The sequence below is a fragment of the Aptenodytes patagonicus genome, chromosome 2 (genome assembly GCF_965638725.1).
Source record: "Aptenodytes patagonicus chromosome 2, bAptPat1.pri.cur, whole genome shotgun sequence".
Lineage (NCBI taxonomy): Eukaryota > Metazoa > Chordata > Aves > Sphenisciformes > Spheniscidae > Aptenodytes > Aptenodytes patagonicus.
Genome location: NC_134950.1, coordinates 16301222 through 16314499, shown reverse-complemented (window position 1 = coordinate 16314499; position 13278 = coordinate 16301222). Strand labels below are relative to the sequence as shown.

Here is a 13278-nt window from a genome sequence, read left to right as displayed (position 1 = left end):
TTTTGAAAGTTACGGCTTCTCCTTTCCTTGGTAAAAAGGATTTTAACTAGGCGTGCTTGTTAAAACTTAAATTACCAGCTGCAGCAGAATAAAAGTGTTTTTTTCAGTCAAGGAGCCATTTCAATCTTCCAGTTATTTAACCACTAAAAAAAGATCGTGCCATGCCCCAGCGGCGGACAAAGTGCTGCCTATGGAGTTCTGCAGCATGGCTCAAAGCTGCTATAATAATGCTTGGAACTCAGATACCACTTTTCATCTTCAAAGCAGTTTACAAACATTAACTAATTAATCCGCACAACATCCCTCAGGCCCACTTGGATCAAAAATGGGGCACTGCATGCTGGGACCTGAATCCTCCATGGGCCCCAGCTCCAAATTAAAGATGAGCAATCTGCTTTTTTTTTTTTTTTTTTTTTTAAATAGACTCCTGATACATTGCCAATGCAGCCCTCTGTTGGGCAACATTTGGATGCCCCCAGCTTTAATCTCTATTAAAGTATCATGCCCCAGTCTGCCTTTGTTAATTTTGGATGTCTTGGAATCTATTAAACATGGCACAGTTTCTTGAGCTTTTAACAAAGCTTTAGCTTTGAAAATGCATCTTCTTTTGTCTTCATTCTAGCTGGCTTCCATGCAAAGATCTTTTAGATGAGATAGACACCGAGTTTTCCGTTGTTGTTGACGCATTAGCCTTAACTATTAACATATTCAGCATGATTTTCTAATATTTAACATCGCTTTTGCAGCGGCACATAACTGTTGCTCTTTACAAAGCCTAAGAGCCAGCTCCTCCTCTGATGTAAACTGGACTGCCAGTTTACAACAGCCCAGGAACTGACCCAAGAAGTTTAGCAGAGAGTTGGCTGCCACTATGACATTGTGTCAGACTGAGTCAGGAGACTGGCTGCGTCCACCTCCAAATAGGAACATTAGCATTTAAAATAAATAGAACGACACTGTAAACCAGCAACACGAAAATAAGCATCTGCAAAAGGATCTTGGGGGATGACATCAACAGACAAAAGAGTGTCTGCTCCCAGTGTGAAACCAACACCAAAACGGCAGTGGAATGCTCTTAAACTAATTATTGCATTGCTGGACTTGGGAATGGAAAATACTACAAAAAGGTAGTACATTGAAGCACTGTTACAGAGCATGAAAGGATTCATAGTCTATCTTGGAAAGTAAAGCCATTTGTGTTCCCCTACTGAATGAAGATGCCAGCTTTCTGGTAAAAAGCCTACACTAAAATAGCACCTAAAAGATTCTGGGTGGAAAATAGTTGACCAAACCTCAAATATGCTGGAACTTCAGCATCTGCACACAAATCCAAATCTCCCTCTTCTTTGCACAGGTTTAAATGTATAATTAAATCCACCGACTTAGCTGGTGGTTTTCCAAAACAAAGTGGATGTTGGATTGGACTCTGGCTGTAAAGATTTATATCTATACGCATTCATATTTTGATTTCCAGTTTCCTCAAATGTTTGGGGAACGGTGACATTTAATTAAGGAACTAAGGGAGGGGTGTTTGTTTGGGTTCCTATCATTAATCATTTGAAACTTCACTGTACCTGTAGTGTCGGGAAATCTCTTCTTCCACCTGGGTGGTAAAGTCACATTTGGTACATGAGTGTTCTTTGTTCTCCTTGAGCGTCAGCGGCCCCTCTGCCCCTGGCATGGCATTTGTTTCTGGTTTGACATCAGACGCTTGGGCTTCGTGTGCATTCTCATAGTGGAGCAGGAGAACGTCCACGTCGGGAGTGGAGAATGAGCACTGATGGCACTGGTGTTTGACTCTAGAGCTTCCTGTCACCCCTGGAGACAGGTGCAAAAGCAAGAGAGCACAGTGGGAACAATTACTTTTTCTGCAAGCAAATGGATAAGTAATTTCTCCAAGGTGCTTTTCTGGGCTGCAGAGGCCTCGGGGACAGAACTGACAGTGCTTAATGGTACATTTATGAATGTTGTGTAGCTGCTGATAGTGACGGAGAAGTGGGCCCACCACTATTACATCTGGGCCATGGCTCTTTGAGTACCTAAAGTCACAGAACTGACAGTTGTAGCTTGTCACCATGCTGTCCTCTGCTCCTTTGCTAGTCAAGTCTTTCTTTTTTGCCACACTCGCACCCTTTTCTGTCTTTGTCACTAACTCCCCATCTGTATTTTTGGCTAGATCATTCTGGTTAATAACAGATCCCCTAGAAAGCTTATCATTCAGATCTGGGTGAAGGCTTCCTGCCTGGCTTCCCCCATGCTGTTTGCTGTAATGTTCTAATAGTTTCAGTGAGCTGGACGATTCACAGCTGAAACTGCAAAATTTACACCAGTAGTAACTGGTTGTATCGGTACCATTTTGTCTAGAGGAATCTATTGGCTTGATGGGCACCGAATATCCAACTGGTGTATCATCTCCTGCTTTTACAGTGATTCTGTCTTGCCACTTCCCCAAGTCTCCAGAATCACATGGTCGAAGAGTAGGACTGGATTTATTGGAGTTTTTCTCTGAAGTTTTACCAGAATCAGAGGAGGGAAGGGCTGCTTTCATTTTGTTTGGGTGAGTCTGTAAGAAGTGTTGCTCTAGTTCAGTGGAGGAGTTGCCCATGTAGGTGAAATTGCAGAATTTGCAGCGGAAGTACTTGGTGTTGCCTTGGCAATCTGGAGTTTTCCGCCCAATTCCAATAAAGGTTCCACCTAAAGTAACCTGTGAATAAAGAATAAGGTCATTTTAGCTCCACTGTAGACTTATTCAAATAGCAAGGAAAGAAAAAAAAAAAATAGAGAGCAATTAATTCATAAGCCTCTTTCATTAACCATCACCACCATTTTCATTTGTACAAATGTAGTAATGTATCATACATATACCCTCACGTATTTAGCATTAGCTGCTGAAGATTTTGAAATTTTTCACATAACCGAATATATATTCCAGATTAATAATAAATATATATCTTTGGGGAAACTGAGGCACATGTACACAACATGATCTTAACTCAGCGTTCTCTGATAGGACTATTCCTTCCTTCACTAAATCACGTCATTGACAGAAGATCCAATGATCAGTTCCCGTATCCCTGAACTCTTTGACAGGAGACTTTGCTGGGAGTCTGTACCAGGTGTGGAACAAAAGAACGGGTCCTCAGTCTTTTTCTTTCAATACGCTTACATGTTTTAATCATATTCATGCTTAACGGTCCAAGAGAATTACTTTCTAAATATGAGCAAACAAAAATTAAATTTGAAATAATGAATTCAGTTTGCTGGGTCAGAGTACGACCAATTCTTATAAAGACCATTTCTACAGGAATATCCAGTATCCGTCAGGACGCCTTTTAACACAGCCATAGTGGCTGATGTCTGAAACGAAAGGCGGTTTTCTCAAAGATTACTCAGTGCAGACATTCTCCAAGGAAATCTTCTGTTCCTCTGATGCACAGAGCTCAATTTAGTAAAACAAGGATGGAAAAACTACAGTAGAAAAATGGCATGTGGCAAAGAAACCTACCACACCCAAGTCCATGACATCACCAGTTAAAAAAACAAACAAAAAAAAAAAAGGTAGGTCTACTTAACTGTTCTTATGATCTCTGAGCAAAATGGTCTGCAGGAAGGAAACAAGGCTTCCAGGGCTTATGTTATTAAACCCTGTGTTCTCATAGCAGGCAGGCCTGACCTTCCCAGGAGTGCACCACACCTGCCCGTGACATCAGGGGGAGATTTGCTGCTCCTGTACAACTGGTTTGAAGGCCAAAGAAAGACTCTCCTGGCAAAAATGTCACCACTGCTCTACTTCTTTTCCTGAATAGTAAACAGTGTACAGCATCGAGAAGGTAATTCCTCTTTACACCCGAAAACCACAGACATCTACTCCTTTGCCATCATCCAGTCTACAGCACTACATCAAGGACATGGGTGGAAGCTTCCTTGTGCCACGTTCTCAATTTTTACACCCAAGAGATGCCTTACAGGGAGTATGAAATTTCCACACAGGGTTTGATTTCCATTCTCCCAACCAGTAAGTGTATTACTACATTTCTGCAGGATTCAGTTGTAATGCATTAGGCAAATGGTGTAATTATTTTTCTTCTCCTCCTCAACAGCTGTGCCATAAAGCAAGCATGTGATCACTGCTCATTCAGTATCACACCATACGGAAAGACTCAGACATACAGAGAGCATGAAATGTAAACATTTTTAAATGCATATAATATAAATGCCTTTTAGCCATTTAGCTCAGAGAATGAGACACTATCCTTTGTATCCCATCAGAATTGAACATGTAGAGTGAGTCAATGAGTTGCTAAACCATGATTTAATGAGCTGCTGCTATTCAGCCTCCAATTCTTTTTTTTTCAAGAACGCACAATTCCCATGCGCTGGTTAAAACTTTTTCTTAAATAAACTGAAAATTGCTTTCTGTTTGTTTAGGAAACGTATCTCATTAGGCAATGGTGAGTCGGGCAGCCAAATAGCTAGGACTTAGCTGTAATAACATTGTCAGTTAAACTGGGGCTCCAAGTTCTGGTATCAAGTTATGAATTTGGTTTTGAAGAGGTTCTTTGGAAGATGGATGTTTTAACAGAACTTCCGTACTGCAGAGAATATCTTGTTTTATTCATTTTATGATGAGCAAGAACTGGAGACAAAGCCATGCTGAGCCTGATCCATGGACAACAGTGGGATTTGGGCCTGCTCCACAGTATCTGGCACCTCAGGTCTCCATCCACTGCATTATTTCAATGTTCAAAGTCTCAATGGTGTTAAAAGACAACTTAAAGAAAGCACTGATGGAATTATTGTAAACAGAAAATAACAGCAGCTCATTGCACGATTACGTAAGTTGCAAGGTGATCTTGTTTTGCTCATTTAATTAGATACTTATGTTTGTTCTATGCATGCACAGAAAACTGGCCAAAATGCTTTACCTTAAGTGGTTCTAATGGGTAAATACATTCATTGCTCAGCTGTCCATTCACAGAGCCTACAGGTAACAAACCTATTTTGCAGACACTCTGTAGATACTAGTTAGAAATTGTGAGTGACAATAACCCCAGCTGCTGTTCATTGCCAATTACTTTTATTTCTGAACACTGGAAAAACATATTATTAGTACTAGCATTTTATACAATGGACTGTAAATGACAACATTTCTGTAACTTGTGCTAAACCTGCTTAGTGGCCTACATAGCAAATTTGTGTCCCATGCTAATACATCCTTCTCTGTATCACAAGAGGATAAAATAGAACTAAATATTCTCATACTATTTGTGTTAACCTGTTGCAATGGGGGGAACAACACACAATCTTTACAGCACTGGAATGTAATTGATTACCAATTATTGGGCTGGCATTTCCCTGACTACCTTGCCACAATTCAAAATAATGCATCCTATTAGGAGAGCATGTACGTGAAAGGTAACACAGAGTCATCTTAATGCTATTACACTCAAAAGCCATTTTTTATGCATAACAAAACATACTGAAAGCCTCCTTGGGGGTCATCAGGTAAAGAGAACTGAAGAAACAGGCTTCCATGCAAAGAAGTTGGGAGAAGCACTTGAAATGACGGTATAAACTGAAGCTGTTTCAGCTTTCAGCCAGCCAAATTTGTATGAAGCCTACACATTTGCAGAACTGTTTGGATTCATACACTCTGCTCAAGTCCTGGCTTAACTTTCAGATTTTTCAGTTACATATCGTATCTCTATGTACATAGAGATACTCCTTCACTGGGTATGTAATTGTCCTTAACCTCCTGCTCTCTCTGACCTGCCCCAAAAAGAGGAAAAATAAAGGCGAAAAAGGAGAGAGAGGAAAATACACACACACACACACACACACACACACCCCCCACACCACCCCGAAATCAATATCCACATTTTTGTGTGGTATCAGCAGTGATAGCTTCTAGTATTTATTCCCCTATTTCATCCTGATCCCAGCAAAACCTAGTCCCCTGCTTTGCCCTGGCAGAGTTATATTTTCTTAAGTAGACACTCTTCCCCAACATAAAGCAGAAGAAACTAAACAAAAGCAATGCTAAAATTCTGCAATTCTATTATAGCAGTCGAGTCCAAAGTGCCAGCTGACATAACTAGTGGCAGTCACAAGTACAGGCACAGCTTGCACTGGAAATGTAAGAACACCTATAGATCAACAGTCCCTTCAATAAGCACAGAAAAAACTAATTCATTATTCTCTTTTTAAAGTGAACCTAACATACCAGGCATCTGTTTGGACTGGGGAGACCTGATTTAGTTCTTTCTTTCACTGTTGCTTTCTTGTGAGATCTGGGGTTATTACTTACTCCTGCAGCACCTCAATTATGGCAATATAGTTGGTATTATTATAGAGGAAGATCGCTATTAGAATGGGTTCTCCATTATTGCACTTGAGATGGTTGCACTGATATTCTTCAAAAATTGCTCTTCAAAGCCATGTCTAGTCTTGGATTAAACCGAAATACGTTTTGCAGTATGACTCCCTGCAACTCAAAACTCTTAATCATTAAATTCATACATTAATGGGGAAATTTATCAAAATCTAGAAGACTGGGGAAGAATTTATCACAAGAATTGAAGTTCATGTGTTAATACAAGTAAGCTATCTCCTCACACACCACGCACATTTCCAAAAATAACCAGAAAGAAGAGAAAAGATAATACAATAATTGACAATGTTTCAAGATGTACTTTCTAAAGCATGTTGGCAAGTACTTCAACAAAGCTGTGTAATTGCACTATATGTTTCCAACAGATATGTCTATATTACCTTAATTAGTCAGACCAAAAACAATGATTTCATGGAATAGATGGACTTGGGCAAAGAGAGGTACTTTCTTTTTTTTTTTTTTTTTAAATGTTTTATATTTTATCTGCCCTTGATCCAAATGCTACCCTACTTTATTCTCCCACCTCCTTTTTGAAGTTCAATCCTAAATCTTATTACGCCAAAGCAATTTAAAAATACTGCTTACGGAAAATAAAAAAAATTACCAAGGAAGACAAAGTCTGTCAGCTCCTGTAATCATACGTTCCATGAAGAAAATTCCACCAGCAGAAACTAGTGGCCTATATCCACGTAACAGATTCAACCACATGGCTTACATGCACAGGGTAAAGCTGTCTTTGACCCCTGGCTTCTTCTGCAACTACTGATTAGAAACTAGACCAACCATCTGCATTGGAAAATCAAATGTTAATAAATCTTCTGGTTTTGATTACCTGGGTTACATCTTTGGCTAATCAGGAGGTGAAAGGCTCCAGATCCCTTACCAATCTCCTGAGCCATCCAGTCTGCCTTTGCCAATTACTCTTAATCTTCTAATCCTAAAATATTTTCTAATGCTCTTGTTTATTCATTTGCTTTGTGCAATATAGCATCCAGAACATTTTAACCATCCCACATTTATGAAGTTCTTCATGTCGTGCAGGCCAGAACAGATTCCTGGCTTTCATGCAAGTTTGTGTAACACCACCCAGTTCTCTAACCTCCACTATGAAGAACTCACTCCCTCTCACTCGCTCTCTGCATGTAAAACTAGGAGAATCTTCAGAGTGTATTCTTAAAACTATTTACCATACTGTGATTAATTTATTGGTAGACAGAACTATGTTGCACAAGTGAGGCAAAGACTAAGGGCAAACTCCTGGCTTCCTGGGCTATTCGTACTTACCAAAACAATAAAGCAAACTATTGGGTCACATTCATTCAAGAAGAGTGTATTCTTCTCGAGATTTATTCTGTTGCCATTGAAGCCAGTATGGTTTTTGACATTAGAATTTAAAAGGTATTTTTAAAACAAAGACTGTGACAGAACAATAACAGGACTTAAATTAAGGTCAGGAGACCAGATGTGCAAAAACAACAAAAGTAAGGAACACAGAATCAAGACTTTCATTTGCTAGCTAATGCTAGTAGACTAATATCTAGCACCAAAAAGAAGCACCATCCCTTCTATTCTCTCTCTGTATAGATAAAACTACTAGACAGTTCCTTGGCTACTGTAAACTCACACAGCCTCACAGACTTCGAGGCAAACTTGCACTGATTTACACCAGAAGAAAACCTAGCTGCTTTCCTTTTTCCCCAGCAATTTTATTTTTTGAGCTCTCATCATTTCTGTGGGCTAGCTTAGCAGTTTACATCTTTAAATATATCCGTGACTATTACTAGTCTCACCAACTTTCTTCATTAACCTGTCTTCAAACACTACCAGATATCCCTGGCATAAAGATGAGGAATATTAACACATAAACAACTTTGCCTTGAAGGCAACGTTGAATGATGAATATACATCACATCAGTTGTTCCACAGAAACTGCCCATCTGAATGCTCTAATTTGAGGGTAGAGTACTTCTCAATGAAAGAAGGCTAAAATAGCTCATTTCTGTCACGGAGCAAGTGAATGTTCCCAGGCACTTACTATTTAGCAGCTGACATGCTGTAAATCACTGCATATCATTCTGAATAGTAAACTTCCTAACATCTCCGAAGAAAGGATATAAAGAACTTCTACTACATATAATAATGCAAATTGTTACTTATGAGCAACAATCAATATAGAATTTAGATGCCTACAAGACCATACGTGCTTTTTCACATATTTTTATATATATGTGTATGCACATATATATGAGAAAAAGAAGCACGTATGTATATACATATACACAAGCACATGCATATGAATCTATATTTGTGTGTGTTTTACCACCACCCATTTCTCCACCTGCCACCATTTCTTCTTCATGTCTGCGGTTTAAAAGAGATGACTGACTCCTGTGTTCATGAGGTATGACTCTCTCAGTGTGCAAGGCAGTCTCCAAGCCTGATCATGACCCAGAAATAAGACTCAAAATAAACAGGTATGCACACATGCAGGTGCAACACCCAAGACAGCTTGACAGCCTTCAGTTCAAACAGGGAAGTCCCCAGGGAGAGTCCGCAACACAGCTGACAGATGAAATGGGCCTTCTGGGTCATCACACCTTCATGCAAGTTCTGTTCTAGCACACCCTTCAAGATCTAGCACGGCACAATCTAGTCCAAGAGATCAGGATATGTCATATCCAGCAACAGTTGGTCAGTTTATTTAGATCTAATTCCTGTTTTATGGACAATGGAGCTAAAGTCAGTAAGACCAACAATATAAAATTTGGATCCGTTTTTCTAAGCATGTGAGGAAAATGAAATTCGTGCACATACATGTTTTCATTTACTCACGTCAACTAGTTATGTATACATGCCACCTTGTAGGAAGCCCACCTGATGACATAGTTGAACTTTAAGAAGGTTTGGTTTGTCACTAACACAAAAGTAAATTCTGTACTTTTTTATGCCTCCAATCTAGATTATCACCATATCTGTAAGAGTCCCTTTGCCAAAACCACCAGAAATGTAGAGGAAACCCTTTAACATGAGAAGGGATGTTGATTACATCTGTACCCCTACAGACCCCCTACAGCTTTTTTAGTCTTACCTTCACAGCCTCCTATTCAATCAAACTGCTAAGGTAAGAGTGGAGGGTAAAAAGCAGAAGCTACTACTAGTAAAACCACTGGTTCTCATTCAGCTGAATCCCAGTTAGACCAGACTTTAATTTTAAGTTATGTTACTAGTCACACACTTCAACGTGAGAACAGAAAAGCTGCCAGATTTGATATATTGAAATCCAGAATGCTAAAAAACACACATACATAACTTTGTGTAGGCATATGGAGCTCACCACTGATTTATAAAGGAGACAAAAGGAAGAGCTTTACACACTCTGCATGCATGGGCACTTCTGCCACTTTCTAGGACGCTGAGCAGCCTGGTAGCTGGACATCCAGAAGGGCTCTCAGTTGCTGTGAAAATCCTGGAAAAGTTGCTACCCATATTCATATATGACAAAGAATTAGGCTGAGTGGTATAGGACTACTCTTATAACACTGGAAGTCTAGAACCATGAAAGAAAAAATCTGCCGCCAATCTCTCATTAGTCTGTGGGATAGTTAGATAATGTAATACTTTTTTTTTTTCCCTGGGCTCATCGAAATACAATTAAGAAATTACTGGATGGATTTTATCACTCCATGGCTTTTCAGAAATTTGTCTTCTTATCTTATGTGGCAGTCTAGTATCTAAAACCATGAAACAATCAAAATGAGAGGGCGGGATTAAAAAAAAAAAAAAATCACTTTTTAGTACTTTCAGACAGGAGTCGGAATCTCTTTTAATGGCTGAACATAAGAGGAGGTAGGTCTGTGACAATAAGCTCCAGAACCAGGGCCATGCTGAGCAGGAAGCTCCTCAAAGGTAGCACACACAATGTGAAGCTGCCTGGAGTCAACCGTAAGAACTGCTGAGCACTGCAGTGTGTCTTTATTCACGGCTGCATGAATACCCTTCTCCCTTGGGACATGCCATCTGAAACCCTCACCTGAACGCAGACATTTTCTGTCCTTTCTTAGAGGGACACTGTTTTCTTTTAAAACATATCAGGAAACGGGGTCATGCTCCCTTTTATACAATAGCGTAATGGCTTGAACACTTGTTCAGGAAACAGGAAAAGTAGGCTCCTTTCCTTGCTCTGTCAGAGGGGATCCAAGCCTACTTCTCCCTCGCTGGGCAATGTCCTACCCCTTAGCTATAAGCTGATATGTGGAAGACAGCACTCTCCAACCTTTCTGTTGAAGCTGTCTCACTCACTACTCATAAAAAAATTTGGGGACAGAAAAAAGACTCCTGCCTACTTGCCAGCCTGTCTCCAGACCTTTCCATACTTTACATTAAAGAGTCATTAGATCAAACACAGAAGGAGACTTAATCATACAGTAGCAAAGCAATGGTTTTCAGCATCATAGCTGTTAACTTAGTCACCTGAATTTTACTTTAAGTGAAGTCTTTAGATCCAGTCTGAAGTCTACTGATTTAGGCACATCCACAAAGCCATACATAAGCTAAAACATCCAGCAAGACAAAGGTGCTTATAGAGACTGATCAATTAACTAAATGTGAAGAAAATTAATGAGGGGCATCAGCAAAAGTTGATCCATTGAACTCACTTCAAATACTATTCTGATAAAAGCAATAAAGCTGATTAACACATTCTCTGGGAATTCAGAGATGTGCTAGCAAATGTTTTCTGAAATCCATACTGGCAAGAAAGTTAATCTCCCAGAAACAGCTCAGTGATTTTACCCAATCCTATGGAATTTATTATAACTCAATGAACCAGAAACCTCTGAGGAAGAAAACGGGAACAAAGAGTACAGGAGATTTTCAAAACAAAATCACATTTTCAAAGAAGACAAAGGAATCTTCCTGGATTAAATATTCCAATCAAGTAAAAATCTACACAGTAGTAAGGCCAGAAAGCTTGGATTATTTACACAGTTCCCAGCCAAATCCTCTTTGGGTACTACAAAACACAGTCCCACCATTTGCACACCTGCATGTGAAGCCAAATGTGTATCCCTACTGTTTTGCTGACCGCAATACAAAAGAAACCCTAAAAGCTGGGTTTTGGGTTGGGAGGGGTGGGCGTATTTTTGGGGGGGGGGGGGGGGGTGTTAAGTTTTCTAGGACAGACTTCACTTCTGTGGTGCAAGTCCAAAAATGCATTTGATTTCTTTCTTCCAAGCCCTTGGCAAAGGGACTGCATCCCTAACTATCTACAGATAGAACAGCAGATACAGGTTTTTTCTGCATTCAGATATTTTTCCATTGCTTTTTGTTTGCTTTTGTTATGAATGCAAACTACAGGGCTCAACAGCATCCCTCACTACTACAAATCTTCATATACCATGGTCTCCAACTGACCACTGTGAGCCAGATCAAAGTCAGTCATCTTCATCCTCTGGCTTCTGTGCCCAGCTCCCTGGCCTGAGACCATAAATCCATCGATAACTTCCACCCCAGCTACAACAGAACCATTTGTTAAGTGCAAGGGGATCAATAAATCAGACCTTAAGCCCAGTCCACTACTATTTCAAGTTAATTACAAAGGGATTATTTTCCTTTAGCCCAGTACCTATACAAAATAATATTGCTTAGATGAACCAATTATTCAGGTTCAGTTCCCTCTACGTGCTACACAGGAGTTTGACTGAACCAATTTTAACCAGAGCTCTAATCGATATGATCCCTTGTTGCGGCAGGAGACGCCAGCCATTCAGATGCCTGAGAAAAATCCCCTCCAAAATGGACATAGTAGCAATATAAATATGTGTGGGTGAAAAGGGGATTTTCAAACGTTCTTTTACTGTGTTCATGAATCTCACAAAGCTGCTCTGTATCGGGAGTGGGGGAGGAGAAAGCATAAAAATATTAATCAGTTACTTATCTTCTGACATGTTCTGGATCAACATCTGGTGCATGTGCAACTGATGAAGTATGGCATTTGGCACAAAAGCTTATTTAATCTTCTCTTCCCAAATTGGGCAGGGAAAATTAGCACTCTTAAAAATTAAGTTTCCAGATCCAATTTTTTTTCTTTAAAATAAATTGCCAACATTGTATAGGCTGTTCTATTTTGGAAAATGTTTTTCGTCTGAGAAAAGACTGATCTTAAGTAGATTATCTACGCACTGTTTCCTACCGCTTTTTGTCTCCCCTGCAGTATCGTACTGCCAGGGTTTAGTAGACAAGTATAGTCTAGGTTCAGCTGTTTTATTTCTACTTCTATCAGTTCAAACTGAGATAGCTCACACATCTGTTTTATTTCTGAAAGCACTGCATAGGAAAAGTGTCCAGCTCATTCTAATCAAGCATAAACTTTCCTATAAATAACTAAGGACCTAACGAAACAATTGTTTGGAGGAAATGAAAGTGTGTTTAGAAACTCAAATTCCTCTATACTGTATGCCTGAGCTGTTCCAGTTTGAATGTCTTCCTGACAGCATGGATCAGTTGCTCTAAGATGCTGTCCCCGGAGTCAGCAAACTGAAACTATAGCAGGAAATCCAGGTATTAACATCATACTATGTGCTAATTATAAACCATCATTTCACATTCTGACATTATTCACTTCTAACCTCTTTTAACTAAATCACGTATTTGCTTTCTAATCACAGTTTGACAGGAGAGAGTGTCTGACACGAGACACTGAAGTGATCTTTTAATAAGATAGCAGTTCAAAGATTGCAGCTTTTATGCATAATAAAGACCTTAGTTTGATTTGCTGCTCCACAAAGAAGATGTAGAGTTTCTGAAAAAAGAGGAAAAGTTTAAATCACTTAAAAAGCTTCAAGTTCCTGACTTGTGTTCCGGTTTCAGCTTCTTACTTGAAGTCAGAT

General features: G+C 39.6%; 1 protein-coding gene across 4 annotated transcripts in view; it reads right to left on the bottom strand.

The window, feature by feature from the left end:
* Nucleotides 1–13278, bottom strand: part of TRPS1 (transcriptional repressor GATA binding 1) — a 218102-nt gene that overhangs the window by 159865 nt on the left and 44959 nt on the right. For 3 of the 4 annotated variants that reach the window (XM_076329209.1, XM_076329210.1, XM_076329211.1), the window contains exon 4: nucleotides 1575–2704. In XM_076329209.1, coding sequence (XP_076185324.1) covers nucleotides 1575–2704 — 1130 coding nt within the window. The remainder of the gene's footprint in view (nucleotides 1–1574; nucleotides 2705–13278) is intronic. The other variant, XM_076329212.1, reaches the window with a different exon arrangement.